The sequence below is a fragment of the Cyclopterus lumpus genome, chromosome 3 (assembly GCF_009769545.1).
Source record: "Cyclopterus lumpus isolate fCycLum1 chromosome 3, fCycLum1.pri, whole genome shotgun sequence".
NCBI lineage: Eukaryota > Metazoa > Chordata > Actinopteri > Perciformes > Cyclopteridae > Cyclopterus > Cyclopterus lumpus.
The window spans coordinates 1,831,105-1,853,264 of NC_046968.1; the positions used below are offsets into that span (position 1 = coordinate 1,831,105).

Here is a 22,160-nt window from a genome sequence, read left to right on the forward strand (position 1 = left end):
TCGTAACATACGTGTATAAAAGAAACGGCCTTGAAAAGGGTGACACAAATGAGGAAAAATTGGATGGAATGGGCCATGGCAGAGGGCAGGGCCACGGAGGCAGGAGGCCGGACCCCGGACCCCCAACCAGGCAGGAGGCATCGCCAAAGAGGCCGGACCAATGAGACCAAGCCTTTGAGACAGGAGGCACAGAGAAGGAGGCAGGGCCATTGGGAAGGAGGCCAGGTCCAGACCAGGGGTTGGATGCAGGAAGCAGGGGCAAGGGGTCAGGACCCAGGACCAGCTTCAGACACAGCCAGGTCCAATGGACCCTCTGAGACGTGATGTCACAAAGACTCCAGGGAGGAAGTAGAGTTAGTAATGTGCAATGGAGAGATGTGAAGGAGAGAGAGAGAAGAGGAGATAGGTGCTCAGTGTATCCTAAAACGTCCCCCAGCAGCTTATACGCCTATAGCAGCATATCTAGGGGCTGGACCAGGGCAAACCTGATTCAGCCCTCAACAGGATGAAGAGCCACGCCCGGCAGACAAAAACACACATACACACACAAAGGACAAACAGGGGACCAACGGGAAACACAATGAAGGGAAAAACAGTGAGGACACTGGGATGGGGGGAGAGACACAGCAGAGATCAGACAAGTAAAGGCCCAGAATATACTTTTTGATTTTTAAATAGCATATAACTCAAAATTGAACACACAGATCCCCAAGATCTCACCTCAAGATTGTGGCAGAATTAACCATCAACAATAGCTTAAGGGAGTTGATGTCGGGGACTCTAAACTAATGATTTAAAACAGTGCCCCCCTCACATAGGAGCTGTGACACCATGCGATGCCCTCAGCCAATTGAAGGTCCAGAAAGATGCATGTGTTTTCTTTCGTGTTTTTTGTGTTCTTTAATGTACATAAATGCATACTTATGTAATGTATGTATTTTGCACTGTGTTGAAGCGATGTGGTTCCTTGAGAACAAGTTTTTTCTTACAAATGTTATTGTTATTGGGAGCAAAGCCTATAGATACTATCCTCTCAGGATAGTATCTATAGTAGTACCCCCCCGAGGCGTTAGATTTATTTTGTTGTTTTTTTCCCCACTATTGACATGCAGTTGTACAATAAACTGCTCATTCAGACTAAGGAAACCAGATCATGATGTGTTTGTGTACTAGGTGAGATGCCAAAGCTGGTGCGTGGAATGCGTCTGTTGAACCAGGCAGATCCCTGCGCTGAGGTTCTGATTCAGGAAACAGGAGAACATGTTCTCGTCACTGCTGGTGAGGTTCATCTCCAACGCTGCCTGGACGACCTCAGAGACCGGTCAGTGTGTTCAAATGTCTCTTTATCTCTGCTTGTGTGCTTTCACCATTGTGCCATAGTCATGTGTAAGTAAAGCCCAGTCTACTGCATACTTCTGTCTTTGTCATGTGTCTCTTTTCTGGGCTCCTGCACATGTAAGTGCTTAGCTAGTGAAGGTTAAATACAGTGATTTCATATACTGAGAGGTCATCAAATATGGTCTGGACACTGCAGGTCTTCTCAGGCGGTATATGTTTAGAGTAACCTTGTATTTATTGGGCATTGCAGTTAAATACAAATTATTGTTTTGTGGAGAGAAATCATTTTGCATTGTAACCAGTTCCAAAAAAAACTGGGAATTATTGAAATAGGCTTTAATCTCCTACAATAGCACCTTATAATGACTTTTCATTTGTGTCTATTTCCCACTCCCGTGGGTACATCAGCCTTGTTCTCTAAAGCAGTGTTTTTGATGGCAGGGTTGACTCAGTGAGAAGATCATCCCGTATCTCCATAGCTGCTCAGTAAACAGTGCAATGTGACATGGTGTATAAGCTTCTTCTTCCCGTGGTTGTGGGTCTGATCGCCGCTTAGCGGTTGGCGTCAAGTTGCGTTTCTCCTTTGATTATGTTTCTTTATTCTTATCGCAGCACAGCTGTGGTCTTTACAGCCTAAAATCACTACCCACATCCAAATTATGTGGGGACTGGGTGTGAATCCATCACTTGAAATGTATTTTATTCTCAGTTCTCAAATTATATCTTGAGTAACTTAATATTATATATGCATGACAATATCAAAGTGGCATGACGCGGACGATGGAGATCAAACCGCCATTAGTGTCAATAAAAGGATTTTCACATGTCTTTTTGAAGGTTTGCTAAAATTGAGATCAGCGCCTCCAAGCCCATCATTCCATTCAGAGAAACGGTGGTACGTCCTCCAAAAGTGGACATGGTGAATGAAGACCTGGGCAAGCAGCACAAAATAGCCATCATTCACCAGGTCAGTCAACTATATATGTGTATGTGTATGTGTGTGTGTGTGTGTGTGTGTGTGTGTATATATATATATATATATATATATATATATATATATATATATATATATATATATATATATATATATATATATATACACACACACACACACACAGTATATTAATTATTATTATTATTATTATTATTTTTTCAAAGAAAGTTTTCTGTTTATTTGTACAGGTTACATTACCATGGTGGAATAATTAGGTGTGTGTGTGTCTGTCAAGGTGAAAGAAGGTCGTTCGTCTGCCACCCTGCATGTGGACTCCGGTGGTCTGGTCACCCTCACCACTCCCAACCGACTGGCCACAGTCAGCATCCGAGCCATGCCCCTGCCACAGGGTAAGACCTGGACGTAGAGATTTCACTTTCGTTTACAAGTCTGATAACGTATTTTACTTTTTAATCCCAAATATTTGATTACAACTCCAGTAACAAGCGTAGTCGATGTCAACTTGAGGATCTTTCCCTTCGCCTGGTTCAGCACAGCAGCCACTCTCTCACGCTTTGAGTCTGTGTGTAGTGGAGATGCTGCAGTGTGATAATAAACTACATCAAAACATTAAAAAGCACCCGTAACGTCTGGGTTTATCAAAATAACAATCTTTAATAATTTAATACCAAGTTTTGGAATGCATCACTACCTTCAGATAACATAAAACATGAAAGGCTCTCTACAGATCCAGTGTTGGTTTGACCGTTCTTGGCTGCTGTAGAAACATGGCGGTGAAAAATGGTGGACTAAATGCCTTTTTCTAAGCTAATGAAAACACTACGGTTCTTAGTTTCAGGTGATTATATTATGAATATTATATTCCTTTACTTGGATTTGTATTGAAATAACTTTTTGTGACTCCTCCATCTGTGCTCAAATAATAGAATAAAGAACATTGCAATCACTTTAAATAAACCCGATTGCTCCAACAGACAAAAACTAATAAAATGTGCAATCAAAGTTCTATCTGTGCAAAAAATAACTAATATTTAGCAAAACATAGCTTATTGTGGCTGCCATGAACCTGTTTTGTACTGAATATCTGTTGAAGATATAACAATAAAGTGCAATCTGTGAACAACTAAACAAAATAAGTTCAAATATTTGGCTATAATGAGTTTTACTGAGTTTGACACTGCATATCCTTTCATAACAACAATAACTTGCAACCTATACAAAACAAAACAAAATTAGTGGAGATAAGTGTGAGCCATCACGTTGTATGAGTATTAGTGGCTGCATTGAGCCGGCTTTCCACTACAAATCTTTTTAAACTGGGTTGCAGACTTGATACGGCTTCTCTCAATTCATGCTCAATGTTGAGCTTTTGTTTTGAAGGGCAATAACGGCAATAATCATGGGGAAAGTTGGGTCCGTCTTTCAATCAGGGGGTTGGTGGTTCAATCCCCGCCCTAGTTGATGTGTCCTTGAGCAAGACACTTAACCCTGAGTTGTTCCCTGTAGCTGTTCTACGGTGTATGAATGTAACATGATTGTAAGTCGCTTTGGATAAAAGCCTCAGCTAAATGACATGTAATGATATCTGTAAACATCTCAAAGTTGTTTTGTCCAACAAGCACAGATTGTGTTGCGTTAAAAAATAAATGGACGATAAAGTTATGAGATGAAACTGAAACTTTTTTGTTTACTTTACATTACATTACATTACATGTCATTTAGCTGACGCTTTTATCCAAAGCGATTTACAATAAGTGCATTAAACCATGAGTCCGAACTCAGAACAACAAGAATCAAGAAAGTAACGTTTCTTCAAGAAAGCCAAACTATAAAAATACCATAAGTAATACCATAAGTAAGTGCCATTCAAGTGCCACTGAAGTGCTAATCTGTTTTTATTCAAGGTATAGTCACTAAGATGTGTTTTTAGTCTGTAGAGACTTCCTGTCCTGATGTCAATGGGGAGCTCGTTCCACCAATGAGGAGCCAGCACAGCAAACAGTCGTGACTTTGTTGAGTGTTTAGCTCGAAGTGAAGGAGCTACAAGCTGATTGGCCGAAGCCGAGCGAAGTGAACGAGCTGGGGTGTACGGTTAGACCATGTCCTGGGTGTACGGTTAGACCATGTCCTGGGTGTGAGGTTAGACCATGTCCTGGGTGTGGAGTTAGACCATGTCCTGGGTGTACGGTTAGACCATGTCCTGGGTGTGAGGTTAGACCATGTCCTGGGTGTGGAGTTAGACCATGTCCAGGATGTGAGGTTAGACCATGTCCTGGGTGTGAGGTTAGACCATGTCGTGGATGTGAGGTTAAACCATGTCGTGGTGTGAGGTTAGACCATGTCCTGGGTGTGAGGTTAGACCATGTCCTGGGTGTGAGGTTAGACCATGTCCTGGGTGTGAGGTTAGACCATGTCCTGGGTGTGAGGTTAGACCATGTCCTGGTGTGAGGTTAGACCATGTCCTGGGTGTGGAGTTAGACCATGTCCTGGGTGTGAGGTTAGACCATGTCCTGGGTGTGAGGTTAGACCATGTCCTGGGTGTGAGGTTAGACCATGTCCTGGGTGTGGAGTTAGACCATGTCCTGGGTGTGAGGTTAGACCATGTCCTGGTGTGAGGTTAGACCATGTCCTGGGTGTGAGGTTAGACCATGTCCTGGGTGTGAGGTTAGACCATGTCCTGGTGTGAGGTTAGACCATGTCCTGGGTGTGAGGTTAGACCATGTCCTGGGTGTGAGGTTAGACCATGTCCTGGGTGTGAGGTTAGACCATGTCCTGGGTGTGAGGTTAGACCATGTCCTGGGTGTGAGGTTAGACCATGTCCTGGTGTGAGGTTAGACCATGTCCCGGATGTGAGGTTAGACCATGTCCTGGGTGTGAGGTTAGACCATGTCCTGGATGTAGACCGGACCCGATCTGTTCCCAGTACGGTACGCAAGAACCAATGTTTTGAAGTGGCTGCTGCAGCCGCCTGTAACCAGTGAAGGGAGTGAAGGGAGTGAAGGGAGTGAAGGGAGTGAAGGGAGTGAAGGGAGTGGAGGGAGTGGAGGGAGTGAAGGGAGTGAAGGGAGTGAAGGGAGTGAAGGGAGTGAAGGGAGTGGAGGGAGTGGAGGGAGTGAAGGGAGTGAAGGGAGTGGAGGGAGTGAAGGGAGTGAAGGGAGTGGAGGAGTGGAGGAGTGGAGGAGTGGAGGAGTGGAGGAGTGGAGGAGTGGAGGACTGTGGGTGAATTAGTAGTCTAGGCGTGAAATGACCAGAACCTGTGCCGCCTTCTGGGGGACTCATTCTCCTGATGTTCAGCATGTACCTACAGGAGCGTGTTGTCACGGTGACGTTGGCAGTCAGGGAGAGTTGACTGACAGGCGTCACACCGAGGTTCCTGGCAGTCGGGGCCAACACAGAGTTGTTGAAGGTGGTAGTCAGGTCGTGGGTTTACTGAAACAAACATGTCAGCTTAATGATCACATGTTTAGCTTTCCAAACAAACTTTGCACACTTTCCTCATGTTTTTATGATTCCAAACCATGACTAGTGGAAGTGTTGTTTCTTTGCCTGTTGATGAAACTCCACTCTGATGGCATACATCCCCTTTTGGCCTTTATTTTAGCGAACCAGAGATTGATTTACACCTGCACCCTATAATAAGGGTAACTAGTGTTTGGATAGAAAACCAGCTTGCAGTGATTTGTTTTCTTAAATGATTGAAACTATAATGGAGTGAGAGGTGTAAAGTGTCGTAATGTCACTATTCTATGACACTTTGCCACTTGCCATGCTTTTCCTGTTAGAAGTGACCAGTCTGTTGGAGAGGAGCGCGGAGCTGATTCGGACCCTGGAGCAGATAAACATGTCCTTGAGGGAGGGGAAGAGCCTAGACATCAGCCACAGGACCCTGGAGGCCATCATTGGACTCAAGACCCAGCTGGAGATTCTGCTGCAGGGGAGGAAGTGGAGGAATGCTGTGGACCGGGTCTGGGCCTTTGGGCCTCGCAGGTCTGACACTGTCTTTAGCAACATGGTTCAAATGTTATGTGACTCCTCCAAGGACATGAATCAGGGGAGGCAAAATGTGCTCAGTTTGGCTCATATGGAACAGAACATTCTACTGACTATAAGAACCTTTTCCTACAGGAAGTGTGGCCTTTATTTAACTCTACTGTAGGACCTACATGACCTGTATTTAAGACGGGCCTTTATTCCTCATTTGCTCTGTTTTTATACATATTTTATTTTATTTGAGTTAGAAGTCGCTATTGCAAATTTCTGTGGTGATAATATGTCATTGGTGTGTGTACAGCTGGTTGGACTGTCTTCTAGTGGCCAGCAAATCTCAATTATTGCAGCTAAAAATAATGTATTTCTTGTCACTTCAAAGCAGATAAGCACTTGCATTTTTTTTTTTGAATCTTAAGAAAATACTTTGGAATGAGGCAGCACTACATACCTGGAGTTTATATTAACACAAAATAATGATTTAGTTATTTTATTTTTACTGTTTTCAGAATTGGTCCCAACATTCTGCTAAACAGTGTGGAGGGCTACCAGCGGCCCTCGGTGTGGCAGTGTTTGGGCAGAGTAGTCAAAGCTGGCGAGGCTGGAGCTCAGGTTATACGAGACTTGGACAACAGCATCGTCAGCGGCTTCCAGCTCGCCACTCTGGCGGGGCCAATGTGTGAGGAGCCACTGATGGGAGTTTGCTTCTCTGTGGAGAAGTGGGACATCCAGTCTCCAGCCTCGCCACAACATCAGGACTCCTTGGAGGAGGACTCCATAGCCCATGGGACTTTAGAAGACAGCAAAGTGGAGGGAAGCAGTGAGACACTGGAGGAGGGAGCGACAGCAGGGCCGATCCAGGCCAGGCGCAGGCCAGAGGCTGCATCAGCTGACTGCTACGGGCCGGTCTCAGGCCAGCTGATTGCTGCCATGAAGGAGGCCTGCCGTCACGCTTTCCAGGCTCAGCCCCAGAGACTCATGGTTGCCATGTATACCTGCGAGATAATGGCCACCGCTGATGTGCTGGGTAAGAGAGAGCATTGTCAACCAATTTCTGCCAAACAAAGAAAATATTCTTGGTCTGACTGATTCGTTTCATTCGTTTTTTTTGTTTTGTTTCTACGTAAAAATAAAAATAGACACGGCTTTAGTGTTTTGCACTTGATTGTTTACATGAAGAGAGAGAAGTTCAAAGTCTACTTCCACACCTTCACCAAGGTCAAAGGGACCAATAACTAAAATGGTATTATTGTCAAATTGACTTTTATTACAAATTTGCCTCAGAGGGCTTTCCAATCTGTACACATACAACATCCTCTGACCTTTGACCCTCACATCTCAGGAAAAACTCCCCCTTACCAGGTGTGTCCTGACCCTTTGCCTCTTCCTTTACCAGGCCGAGTGTATGGTGTACTGGGGAAGCGAGAGGGTCGGGTCCTCCATGAAGAGATGAAGGAAGGGACGGACATGTTCATCATCAAGGCCGTTCTGCCGGTGGCTGAGAGCTTTGGATTTGCCGACGAGTTCCGCAAGAAGACCAGCGGCTTGGCCAGTCCACAGCTGGTCTTCAGCCACTGGGAGGCGAGTATTATATACATATGGAGATAAAGGGGTTGGGGAAAACTTGACACCACGTGCTATCGCAATATTTTGTGTGGCAAAATTGTATGGATACACAAACCCCAACGATCTTTTCATATTTGATGGTTTCATAACCAGATCCTGATTCCTGCATTGAGACATGTTGTGAGTCCCGTCTCACATGTGTGTGTGTGCCGGTTTGTTTTGTGTGTTCGAGAGAGTCGTGCCAGCCACATGAAGCATTGTTTTTAACATTTGAGCCGGAACCAACTCTCCAGCATTATCTCTGCCACAAAGATCCTTAAATCAGCACTGAAGGAGCATAGATTAATTACACACTTTAAAAATCATACCATCAAAAAAAGTTTGACTGATTGTCATCGGCCTAGATTCAGTAAAAAATATGCGATGTGAAGATAATCGCTGGTCTGATAATCCAACATGTGAACAACAAATCATCGTGTTGAAATCATCAGGAGGAGAGATGGTGACGTTGACTACAACAGCTGTTATGACATATAGAGCAAGGCCGTATGGGTCTGGTACAGAGGTTCTATTGATTTACATTGTGGTGTGTTCAAGCTCCATTAGTAAAAATTAGTGTTGGATGAAAGTACATTATAAAGTCACTGATTTATTCAAATAAAATCTTGTAAAATTTAAACTAAAGTAAAAAACAGCAATATTGTTGTTATATATTGTTTTTACAGCAATATAAAATAGATATTAGCGATGAATGATGTCCTGTTTAACTTCCTAACACTTGCTTTAAACACACAGCTTTGAACTACAAATGACAAGATTTAGTATCTATAAAAAATACAATCTCTTATTTCCTACTTATTTGAATTGTGTGTTGTTATGCAAATAACCATTGTAGATGATTTAAACAAAGTAAGAGGAAATAGTTGATGATAATTAATATTTAATTGTATTGGCTAAAGGCCTAATATAATTACTCCGATTAATAATCGTGAAAATCCTAAAAAAAAGAAACTATTTCCTCTTAAATGTCATACTTTCCTTGTCTTGACCATCCAAAACTCTTTCACACTACTTGTCATCATTCACCCATTAACACCCATTCATACACAGCAGTAACAGCGTAAGAGCGACTGATGGTCAGGAGCTACCATGTAAGGTACCACCTGACCATCATCATCTAACCATTAACACCCATTCATACACAGCAGTAACAGCGTAAGAGCGACTGTGGCTCAGTGCTAGAACGGGTTGTACGTCATGCAAAGAATCAGCAGTCCGATACCCGGCTCCACTACTCTGTCGATGTGTCCTTGGGCAAGAGACTTATTGTAACCCACATATTGCTCCCGTAGGCTGTGTACAAGTACATTTCCCATTTATTATGAGTAGGATACCATTTGGTTTTGGTAATTATATAATAGGTCAATCGGTTCCAGTGAAGAAGCTGGCTAGCACTACTCAATCACGTAAACCCTATTGAAGGTCATAGCGGTCCCTCAAATCTCCCAAAGCACTACTGCTGGAACGATTCTAGTAATTTGTCCATGTCTCATACCAATCACTTTCCTGGGGAGATTTTATTCAGAGCAGCTCCAATACTTGATTTTTTGTCAGCATTTTTTTTTTCTCTTCAGGGGTTTAAAAGAATAGTTCAGATGTTTAGAAGTGTGGTACTTATCCACTGTCTGTATATTACCTACAGTAGACGCTGTGGGGACTAACCGACAGAAGCAGTCCAGCAACTCCTGTTTTCTCAGAAGTAAAATGACTGTTTTTGTCAGTGGAGTCTCGTGGCTTTGATAAGAAGTTTCGCTTTGAGTTCAGTTACCCATCAGGAAGGGCAAGTCCGACAGCAAGGTAAAGCAGTGAAAATATTCTTAATTAAAACATACATTTGTAGGTCTACATCTTTACTCCAGTAATCTACTGTAGTAATACACTAACAAAGAGCCAAATTCCATTTGCAGTAAAATATTTATTGCATGTACATTTTGAACTTTAATCAGATGTGTTTCTACTTTGAATGTTACAAGGATGATGTTATCATCTTGTATTATAAGAAATAAACGTAAGTGACAGACTGCCGTCACTCTAATTACACGTTTTGACAGTTATTTGCGGCTGTTGGTAGTATCTGGAGCAAAGTGGAGCCGAACAGTTTTCTGATCGTGTTATGTGGATTATGTTGTTATGTGGATTATGTTGTGGAACGAATTGTGGATTAACCTCTAGACCTTTTGAGTGTGTCGAGACAAACGGCATTACTGTTAGGAAGAATGGAAGCACGAGGGAAATTGGATCAATAATTCACTTTTTTGCGAGCGATGTTGGTGTGAGCTCTGTGCATAGGACCAGCTTAAGGTTTACACTCTGGTACAAGTTTTGGACGCTACACTGACTATGGAGAAGTAATTAAAACAAAGCCACTTCAAAACACCATAAGTATCCCTTATTATTGTAGAACTTCATGTCTGATTTGTGTTGTCCTCGTTTTCCATAAATTTGCCCATGACATAAAACTCTTGGCTATTTTGCCAACTTTTTTCTGACCCACAGATTGTATAAAAGAAGTCTGGCTTTGGAGACTCAGGTTTGGCATTTGGACTACGCCCAAACCAGAAGTGACCATATTTGGACAAGTTGTTGAAGCTCTGGAGGAGCAAGGCCTCGTGGGGCCAGGGTTCATTAGCATAGCAAACACTAAGTCACCAGATAACGCTAGCTAGCTATTCGTAATTTCTGTTAACTGTCATTAATTGGGACGACTAATTTAACTAGCGATAAACATGCTCATGTTAGCTAGCTGGGACTAAAGGGCAAAAAATAGTAGCGTATAATAGCAAAAACATGCTTTAAACAAATTATTCATCTGAAAAAATGAACAGCTGAGGGTCATTCAGTAGAACTAAAAGCTGACAACGCCGGGTAGAGACATGTCAATCGCCTTGTAGCCCCGCCTGAAAGCATACCCTGCTTTATGGTCGGTTTGACTCTGAATGGACATAACATCATGCTGTATTGAAGAAGACTTGAAACTAGAGATTGAAACCATAAACTCATGTTTACAATGTTTACTCAGGGAATAAATCAAGAGAGAAGTAGAATAATGTTCTCATTGACTTCTATATAACCAGAGGAGTCGCGCCCTGTTGGTCAGTAGAGAGAATGCAGCTTTAACACATGAAGCATAGACTTCTATACAACCAGAGGAGTCCCCTGGTGGTCAGAAGAGAGAATGCAGCTTTAACACATGAAGCATATACTTCTATACAACCAGAGGAGTCGCCCCCTGGTGGTCAGGAGAGAGAATGCAGCTTCATCACATGCAGCATAGACTTCTATACAACCAGAGGAGTAGTTGAACTGTAGTAAACAGACAAGTATGTCTGTTATGTAATCTATCCTTACTGATATAAATGGGGTAGACAAAACAATAGAACAACTGTCAGTACAACCAATACAGTTCAACAACACCACAAACTACAACCTCCAAATTAAACAAAAGGTTGAGTCAACACATCTCGAAAGCAGATTAAACAATGGAAACTTGATGAGGGGATGACATTTACAACAGTTGTAATGGACTGCGTTGCTTTTTGTTAGGATAACTTAATAAACTGGCAACTGAATGTATGTCTTTAACTTGAAATCATTCATCCACTATACAAAAATGCATTCAGTACTTGATAAATGGGCTGCTATGGTTTCTAGAAAAATAGTTTTTGAAGTCACTGTTATGTAGGGCTGTAGGTCAACGAGGGTTAGGGTTAATGAGACGGTTCCCTGGGGGAGCTGGGATTAGAACCGACAGACACCATTTGTGTGAAACCGTTATTCCTGCTGCTGGTCTGCTCTAGCTGCAGTAGGCACACACACACACTCTTTGGCCATATGGACATGATGGACAGTGTCTGTTGAGAGAATGGGTCCGTTGTTGTTGTGGAGAGAGAGAGATGAATCTGTCAGCATAGTCTCACTGTGATTCGAATGTTTCAGTGTTTATTTTAAAGCCATTTTAGAGCCTCATTGTACTATAAGCTCTCTAGTGGGGTAACATGGTACTATAAGCTCTCTAGTGGGGTAACATGGTACTATAAGCTCTCTAGTGGGGTACCATGGTACTATAAGCTCTCTAGTGGGGTAACATGGTACTATAAACTCTCTAGTGGGGTAACATGGTACTATAAACTCTCTAGCGGGGTAACATGGTACTATGAGCTCTCTAGTGGGGTAACATGGTACTATGAGCTCTCTAGTGGGGTAACATGGTACTATAAACTCTCTAGTGGGGTAACATGATACTATAAACTCTCTAGTGGGGTAACATGGTACTATGAGCTCTCTAGTGGGGTAACATGGTACTATGAGCTCTCTAGTGGGGTAACATGGTACTATGAGCTCTCTAGTGGGGTAACATGGTACTATAAACTCTCTAGTGGGGTAACATGGTACTATACACTCTCTAGTGGGGTAACATGGTACTATAAGCGCTCTAGTGGGGTAACATGGTACTATAAGCTCTCTAGTGGGGTAATGTGGTACTATAAGCTCTCTAGTGAGGTAACATGGTACTATGAGCTCTCTAGTGGGGTAATGTGGTACTATAAACTATCTAGTGGGGTAACATGGTACTATAAACTCTCTAGTGGGGTAACATGGTACTATGAACTCTCTAGTGGGGTAACATGGTACTATACACTCTCTAGTGGGGTAACATGGTACTATAAGCTCTCTAGTGGGGTAACATGGTGGGGTAACATGGTACTATAAGCTCTCTAGTGGGGTAACGTGGTACTATAAGCTCTCTAGTGGGGCAATATGGTACTATGAGCTCTCTAGTGGGGTAATACGGTACTATTACATTACATTTAATTTAGCTGATGCTTTTATCCAAAGCAACTTATAAGTGCATTCAACAATGAGTACAAACTCAAAACAACAAGAATCAAGGAAGTACAATTTCTTCAAGTAAGCCAAACTTTCAATTAAATTCAATTTCAATTCAGTTTATTTTGTATAGCCCAATATCACAAATTACAAATTATCCTCAGAGGGCTTTACAATCTGTACACATACGACATCCCTGACCTTTGACCTCACATCGAATCAGGAAAAACTCCCAAAAAAAACCTTTGACAGGGAAAAAAGGGAAGAACCCTTCAGGAGAGCAACAGAGGAGGATCCCTCTCCCCGGATGGACAGAAGAATATATGTCATGTGTACAGAATGAACAGAGTTACAAAGTTACATAAACACATTACATGAATATGACAATGTATGAATGGATCTCCAATCCATGAAACAGAAGGAGGGGGAGGGGGCGGGGCATCAGCAGGGCCAACGCGGGAGGCCGGCTCACCAGGCATCAGACAGAGAGAGAGAAGAGGAGATAGGTGCTCAGTGTATCCTAAGATGTCCCCCAGCAGCCTATAAACCTATACTAGCATATCAAGGGGCTGGACCAGGGCAAACCTGATTCAGTCCTAACTATAAGCACTATTAAAGAGGAAAGTCTTAAGTCTATTCTTGAATGAGGTGACTGTGTCTGCCTCCAGGACTGAAAGTGGAAGCTGGTTCCATAAAAGAGGAGCTTGATAATTGAAGGTTCTGGCTCCCATCCTACTTTTTAGGACTCTAGGAACCACAAGTAGCCCCGCATTTATTTAGCACAGCTCTCTAGTGGGGCAGTATGGTACTACAAGCTCCTTAAGATATGATGGTGCATCACCAATCAAGGCTTTGTAGGTGAGGAGAAGAATTTTAAATGTGATTCTTGATTTTACAGGGAGCCAGTGCAGAGCAGCTAATACAGGAGTCATGTGATCTCTTTTCTTAGTTTTTGTGAGTACACGAGCTGCAGCATTCTGGATCAACTGGAGGGACTTAAGAGACTTATTAGAGCAGCCTGATAATAAGGAGTTGCGGTAATCTAGTCTGGAAGTAACAAACGCGTGAACCAGCTTTTCTGCATCTTTTTGAGACAAGATGTGCCTGATTTTTGAAATGTTACGTAGATATAAAAATGCAGTTTATGCAGTGTTTCCTGATAATATTGCCCAAAGGAAGCATATATAAGGTAAATAAAATTGGTCCAAGCACAGAACCTTGTGGAACTCCGTGATTAACGTTGGTGGTCATTGAGGCTTCATTGTTTACAAATACAAATTGAGATCGATCTGATAAATAGGATTTAAACCAACTTAGTGCGGTACCTGAAATGCCAATCGACTGATCCAGTCTCTGTAATAGGATGTTATGGTCAATGGTGTCGAACGCAGCACTAAGGTCTAACAAGACCAGTACAGAGATGAGTCCTTTATCAACACTAAGGTCTAACAAAACAAGTACAGAGATGAATCCTTTATCAGCACTAAGGTCTAACAAGACCAGTACAGAGATGAGTCCTTTATCAGCACTAAGGTCTAACAAGACCAGTACAGAGATGAGTCCTTTATCAGCACTAAGGTCTAACAAGACCAGTACAGAGATGAGTCCTTTATCTGATGCAATTAGGAAGTCATTTGTAATTTTCACCAGTGCTGTCTCTGTGCTATGGTGTCGGCAGTGGTTGAGGGCAAGAGATCATCAATCTTGCCTCTAATAGTTTAAATCTTTTCATTGAAGAAGTTCATGAAATCATTACTACTGAGGTCTATAGGAATACACGGCTCCACAGAGCTGTGACTCTCTGTCAGCCTGGCTACAGTGCTAAAGAGAACCCTGGGGTTGTTCTTATTTTTCTCTATTACTGATGAGTAATAGGCTGCTCTGGCATTACGGAGAGCCTTTTTATATGTTTTAAGGCTGTCTCGCCAAACTAAGCGTGATTCTTCCAGATTGGTGGAACGCCATATGCTTTCGAGCTTTCATGAAGTTTGCTTTAGTTTGCTGGTCTGAGGGTTCTACCAGGGAGCAAACCTCCTTTGCCTCACTGTCTTCTTCTTCAGTGGGGCTATCGAGTCTAGTGTCATTCTCAGTGAGCCTGTAGCACTATCGACAAGATGATCAATCTGGGACGGACTAAAGTTAGCACAGGAGTCCTCCGTCACATTGAGACGTGGTATTGAATCAAATGCAGAAGGAATCTCTTCTTTAAATGTAGCTACAGCACTGTCAGTTAGACATCTGGTGTAGAAACTTTTGACTAACGGTGTACACTCTGGGAGTATAAACTCAAAAGTTATGAGGTAATGGTCTGACAGAAGAGGGTTCTGTGGGAAGACCTCCAAATGCTCAATGTCAATGCCATATGCAAGAACAAGGTCGAGGGTGTGGCCAAAGCAGTGAGTGGGTTTCTGTACTCTCTGACAGAAGCCAATCGAGTCCAACAATGAGATAAATGCAGTACTAAGGCAATCATTATCAATATCCACATGAATATTAAAATCTCCTACAATAATAACCTTATCAGTTTTAAGGACTAAACTTGATAAACACTCTGAAAATTCAGATATAAATTCTGAATATGGACCTGGTGGCCGGTACAGTATAACAAATAGAATTGGCTGTAATGTTTTACAGGTTGGATGTGAAAGACTAAGAACAAGGCTTTCAAATGAGTTGTAGTTTAGTTTAGGTTTAGGATTCATTAATAGGCTTGAGTCAAAGATGGCTGCTACTCCACCTCCTCGGCCGGTGCCTCGAGGAATGTGAGTATTAATATGACTTGGAGGAGTTGATTCATTTAGGCTGACATATTCTTCATGGCTCAGCCAGGTTTCAGTAAGACACAATAAATCAATGTGATTGTCTGATATTAAATCATTTACAGCTTTAGATGACAGAGATCTAATATTTAGGAGTCCACATTTAATTATCTTCTTTTGTTGCACTGTGGCAGTAGTGATGTTAACCTGTATGAGGTTATTTTGTATGACTCCTCTTCTGGTTACTTTTGATTTAATTAATTTAAGTGGCCGTGGGACAGACACAGTCTCTATAGAATACTATGAAATGAATGCTACTAAAGTGCAATTAGACCAGAACCTGTGCCGCCTTCTGAGTGAGAAGAGGTCGTATTCTCCTGATGTTGTACAGCATGTACCTACAGGAGCGTGTTATTGCGATAATGTTGGCAGTCAGGGAGAGTTGACTGACAGATGTCACACCGAGGTTCCTGGCAGTCGGGGGCGGGGCCAACACTGAGTTGTTGAAGTTAATAGTCAGGTCGTGGGTGGGAGAGCCTTTTCCTGGAAGGAGAAGTTCAGTCTTGTCCGGGTTAATTTTCAGGTGGTATGCGGACATTTACTGAGAGATGTCAGTCAGACATCCACTGAGAGATGTCGGTCAGACATCCACTGAGAGATGTCGGTCAGACATCCACTGAGAGATGTCAATCAGACATCCACTGAGAGATGTCAGACAGACAGGCAGAGATTCGTGATGCTACCTGTGTTTCAGATTATAGAAACGAGAGAATCTGTTGGGTGTCATCAGCATAGCTATGGTACGATGAGCTCCGTAGTGTGGTAATATAGTACTATGCGCTCTCTAGTGGGGTAATATGGTACTCTTCAATTCAGTTTATTTAAATCACAAATTTCACAGGGAGAAAACAGAGGAGGATCCCTCTCCCCGGATGTACAGAAGTGCAATAGATGTCATGTGACCAGAATGAGAAACAAACCAGAGTTACAACCCATTCAATGAATATGATAGAAATGATTCATCTAATTAGTAGGCATGATGAAAAAGTTAAAAATGGCAGCAACAGTCGATGTAGTAGAACCATAAAAACAGAAGTAGTAATGATATTGGCAATACTAATAGCAATGCAACTAATAATGATAATAGCAGGAGGTGTCAGGCAGGACCATGATATCCAGGGAGAGAGGGAGAGAGGAAGAGAGGGAGAGAGGAAGAGAGGGAGAGAGAGAGAGAGAGGGAGAGAGAGAGAGAGGGAGGGAGAGAGAGAGAGAGAGAGAGGGAGGGAGAGAGAGAGGGAGAGGGAGAGAGAGAGAGAGGGAGAGAGAGAGAGAGAGAGAGCTCCTCTGGACGTCGGCCCTTGCATTTCAAATATGCCTCATGCTCCTTAATCGCTTTACCGACAGTAACAGCGATCTTCCTCAACCTCCAGCGCTCTCGATCGGTAAAACTCTTCACGGCCTTATTGGCCATGTGGAGCCAGATGGACTTAACAAGTCTCGGCAAGTCCGAGAAGTGATCCTCTATTAAAGTCCTCTGGTTCTTAGTCCTACCTAGAAACCTTTTAATTCGTCCACACTGTACACGTCTGGGTGCTCCTCACCTTCATCAGAGAATGAGTCCTCCTCCATACTGGACTCAGACTCCTCGTCCCCCTTACCCGAAGCTCCCTTCTTGGCCCGTGAGCTTTCCTCATCCTCCATGCTCTTCCTCTTCAGACGGTAACCCTGACCCTTCTCCTCATCCTCCTCCATGTCAACCTCAACGTCTGACCACACAACACCCGCCTCCTGCCCACATCTTTCCTTCCCTGCCCCCTCCTCTTCCACCTGCCGAGACACTCCAGCCCTCTCCTCCTCCACTTCCTGGAACAACCCTGTCCCCCTACCCCCCACCTGCTGGACCACCTCTGTCATCCCGTCCTCCACTTTCTGGGCCACCTCTGCCCCTTCTCCTTCACCCTGCTGGGCCCCACCCAGCACAGCCCGACCCCTCTCTTCACCCTGCTGGGCCCCACCCAGCACAGCTCGACCCCTCTCTTCACCCTGCTGGGCCCCACCCCGCCCCTCTCGACCCCCCTCTTCACCCTGCTGGGTACTCGGAGCTCTCTAGTGGGGTAATCTGGTCTGCAGCATTCTGGATCAACAGGAGAGATTCAAGAGACTTATTAGAGCAGCATGATAATAAGTAAATCCAGTAGTCTAGAAGTACCAAATGCGTGAACATATTGTTCTGCTTTGAGACAAGATATGCCTGATTTTTTAAATGTTGTGTAGTATAATATGGCCAATATCGTGACTTAAAGAATTCAACATTAGGAAAACTTTGACTGATGTCCTGTCAACCAAACAACCGGTTCTGTTTTGTCCCTGCATCAAAGCAGAGTTGATCACAAATACATCGCCATGCATCTTAGAATTGAGAAATGTCCTCACCTGTAATAGCTGCATTATTCTGATCATAGCCAGGTTTGATTCATCGCTTTGGTTTCCTCAGAATCTGTCCTCGACAGACACGTTCCTCTATCATCAGTAATAGAGGAAGATGCTAAATAGGATGATACAAATTCTGATAAATCAGAAGGGAACAAGACAAATTGAGATGATGACGAGGCACATAATGAGTTATCTAAATGTTATATATGTGAGTATTAGAGCTTTGACAAAGAAAACATAACTGTACACATGCTCTTTTAATGGGGGTTACACTTAAGCTTAGTTCATACTTGCTATAGTGAATCTGAGGTGCGTGCCAGATAATGACGTAATCTTGGCCGGGTGGGGTGGTGTACTGGTTTGTGCACCTCCGAATTTTTGTAACTTGGCGCTCAAACACGTCACTAATATTCCCCAATAAAAACTGTATGTACATTACTAGGGATTATACAAAGAAGGACCATTTGTTTTAGATGCTTTAGAAACAAGAGGTCTTAATCTAAATCTTGAGTAAACTTTTTGCAGGCAATTAAAAATGTAAATGATCATATATATTCAACCTTTGTTTCTTTATAATGCATACTTGACTTGGTTCTTCACAAGGCTTGTACAAAGGCAATAAAAGGAGTCCATGAATATGAGATATGAGTTACAGATGACGAGAATCCCTCCTCAGCTTTGTGGAGGTTGGTTTATGGCTTTATACCATCTACGCCTACAGTCTATGTTCATATCTCTGGGTTACACTTGGTGTCTTTTTGATTCTTCATAGTAGATTTTGTTTGTACGCCCTCTGGAGTTCTGGAGAATAATGCAGTGCAGAGAGTGTAACCGGCTCCGTTCATGCTCGCAGCTCTACGGAGCAAAGTGTGACTAAACAAGGCTTTACTCCAATAATAGTCTAATAATAAGAGTAAGGTCACTGAATTTCACATGACACACACAATTTTGGACCAAAATCTGAAAATAGCAACGCTTCAAATATTTAAGATAATCCTTTATTAGTCCCGCAGTGGGGAAATTTACAATTTACTCTGACCATAAATAAACGTGTTAATGATCTTTGTGAACTGTAGCTGCCATGGAGCCTGAAGAGGACATGTAGCCCTTTTGCATGTGTACTATCATTTTAACCCCCGCCATGTTACAGCACTTTGCTGCGCACTCGCTTATTGTTGACGTCAACATTCTTCCTGACAGTGATTTGATATGGCCAGGATATTGGATTAACATATGAATGAGTGTAGCGGGAGCAGGTTTTGAGCGTTGTATTGTTGTGTAACTGAGGGTCCGTGGCCCCTGTGGGGACGTTTACATTAGATTTCCATCAGAATGGAGCTTTTGTTCATCTGCAGACTGGACAATAGTGTGAATAAGTCTTGTATTGATCAGACAAAGCATCTGTCTGACACTGTGTGTGTGTGTGTGTGTGTGTGTGTGTGTGTGTGTGTGTGTGTGTGTGTGTGTGTGTGTGTGTGTGTGTGTGTGTGTGTGTGTGTGTGTGTGTGTGTGTGTGTGTGTGTGTGTGTGTGTGTGTGTGTGTGTGTGTGTGTGTGTGTGTGTGTGTGTGTGTGTGTGTGTGTGTGTGACCAGTAATCCGCTTGTTGTTGGAGCTGGCTCTCTGCCATCTGGCCAAGTGTAACCAGAGCCAGTTGCCTGATCTGCTACTGTAATAGTTCTTAGTGTGTGTGTGAATAACCACTTAAATGAACAATACAAAGAAGACTAGACAAAGTCCAACACCCACTTTTGCTCTGATCCAAAACCAGCTCTTTGTGGAATAAAGCGGTACAGAGTGTAGCTTTGCATTACAGCCATCATAGACATTTCAACAACAAGGCAATTCAAAATGTTTCACATAAAACCATTAAAAGCATCAAAACATAATGCAAAAGAAAGCAAGATTTAAGAGCATACGTCAAAAAGCAGAAATAGAATAAACGTTACAGTGCAGTTAAAGAAATAAAATGCAGTAGTGAGATGCAGAAATTGATTGATATCCTTGAATCTTTTTCCATTAAAAGGCAACAGCAAACAGAAAAGTCTTCAATCTTGATTTAAAGGAGCTGAGGGTCTCTGAGGGTCCTGCAGCTTTCAGGGACCTTGTTCCAGATATGTGGAACAGAAAAACTGAACGCTGCTTCTCCATGTAGGGAGTGTGTCACGAGTTGTTTAACCTGACTACAACATGACTATATTCTATCCTTCTGTACTCCAGGTGATCAGCAGTGATCCATACTGGGTTCCCACCACAGAGGAAGAATACCTGCACTTCGGGGAGAAAGCCGACTCTGCAAACCAGTCCCTAAAATACATGAATGCTGTCCGCCGCCGCAAAGGCCTCTACGTGGAGGAGAAGATAGTAGAGCATGCAGAGAAGCAGAGAACACTCGGCAAGAACAAGTAGAGAAGAAAACAGACAGAAGATCCCTCCAGAGTGGCTGAGAGACACTGCTGACACGTGCTGTACACCTGCTGCAGGAATGAGGAAACTCAGACATGAGTCGGCATATTTTCACTTTTTGCTGTGTTTTTGGTTGGATGTCTGAAATAATGTCTGGTCAACACAAACTGGAGACATTCTAAAGAAACAACAACAATGTGACTTCCCAGCAGTGCTTCTCAATCACCGGTGGGCCTCAGAATGCCATCTAGTGGGCTGTGGCGGTACTCCCAAATGATGAGATTAAATTTAAAAACAATATTTTGGATTATACACTGCTACTCACTTGTATATCTAAATGTGTTAAAGAATTCACATGAATAAAGAAAGTCAAATTTAAATCTTTATTTGAATGTCACCAGTGCACATCCTCATAGGCAAACAGGTTCTACCGCTGTTAGCTAGCTAACGTTCCCTCCATGTGGTGACACAAAAAGGATCGGTTGTTGAGCTGAATACATTTCATCTGGGTTCATAACAGCAGGCAGTAATGGTGGGGGTGCGCAGAATATTTATTTTGGTTACTGCTGACAGGCATAACACATATTTCCACTCATTTATGTTGGAAGGTGGTCCTCTGAAATTGTTTAACAATCAGAAGTGTATTTTCAAAGAGGCCCTCATCTCAGCAGCAGTGGAGCTGCAGTTTGTCTTAATGTTCATTCAACAATGCTTTTAATTCATTAATGGGGTGAATGATGTACATATTGAGAGTAAAATGTATCAAAAAGTCTGCTAACTTTATGTAGACATCTGATTGGTGTCTTTAGTGTTTAAAGCAAAACAATAGTGTGCAGTAATACTGACCATCAAATAGCCCCATTGGGTAGTAAATGATAAGTTAAATAAACAATTGTTGGAATTTGATTATGGACATTATTTGTCATTGCTTTACAGATTTACAGTTGTATGAACATGGCTTTGATCCCCATTGTCAAGGTATGTTGTGGAACATATTACAATATTAAATGCCTAATAGTTTTCCACAACTTCAAGAAAACTTAACACAAATATTCTATCTGCCCAAAAGTGCTGGCTGACCAAAAGGAAAGGGCATTAATACATGTCAGTTGAGAGCTTCAGTGCTATTTTAAACAAAAATATTTATTTATATTTAAAGACTCGCACTAGGACACTAAATCTGACCACAGCCTTCAGAAATGATCACAGGTCACCAGACTGCTGGAGGGGATGGATGGACCAGTAGGCAGCAGACACTCTCCAGGCCAATCCCACAACTCCAGCCAATCAGAGAGAGACAGCTACATTGATGTAAAAGATCCTCACAATACAGAGCACTCGCTCTCACGCAAAAGACCGCACAAGAAAAAATATCTACAAATTCAAGTCCATTTACTAATAATTAGTTTCTTCAGAACAAAAGCCCCAAAAGTTGATTGTATAGTAACAGGTAACTCAGGACAAGGCAGTGTTTCTTTCAAAATAAAAGCCTAATGGATCTTAACAGCAGTTCATAAGCTGAGTCCTTTCACTGCAGGTTATAGATAGATAGATACTTTATTCATCCACAGGGGGAAATGTCTTTGTAGCAGCAGCAAACAAGGTTAAAATATATAAAATAGCCGAGCAGGACATATTACATTTAAGAAAATTAAATAATGAAAAGTATATGCAGTGTATAAAAGTGAGTATAAAGTAGTTAAAGTGAAGCGGTGCAAGGGTTATTGATGTTGATTCAATTTGTGGAGGATCTGGCCAGAGGTGATTTATTATTAAGTCTAATAGCAGTTGGCTGGAATGTTCTCCTGTATCAGGAATGTTCTTCTGTATC

At 42.5% G+C, this 22,160-nt stretch overlaps 1 protein-coding gene across 1 annotated transcript in view; it reads left to right on the forward strand.

Moving 5' to 3' along the window:
• Positions 1-20,709, forward strand: part of efl1 (elongation factor like GTPase 1) — a 52,528-nt gene extending 31,819 nt beyond the window's left edge. The window contains exons 16-22 of the mRNA XM_034561771.1: positions 1,174-1,321; positions 2,176-2,305; positions 2,568-2,682; positions 6,076-6,280; positions 6,790-7,307; positions 7,677-7,861; positions 20,144-20,709. Of these exons, the coding sequence (XP_034417662.1) occupies positions 1,174-1,321; positions 2,176-2,305; positions 2,568-2,682; positions 6,076-6,280; positions 6,790-7,307; positions 7,677-7,861; positions 20,144-20,332 (1,490 nt within the window). The 3' untranslated portion in view covers positions 20,333-20,709. The remainder of the gene's footprint in view (positions 1-1,173; positions 1,322-2,175; positions 2,306-2,567; positions 2,683-6,075; positions 6,281-6,789; positions 7,308-7,676; positions 7,862-20,143) is intronic.
• Positions 20,710-22,160: the final 1,451 nt, after the last annotated feature.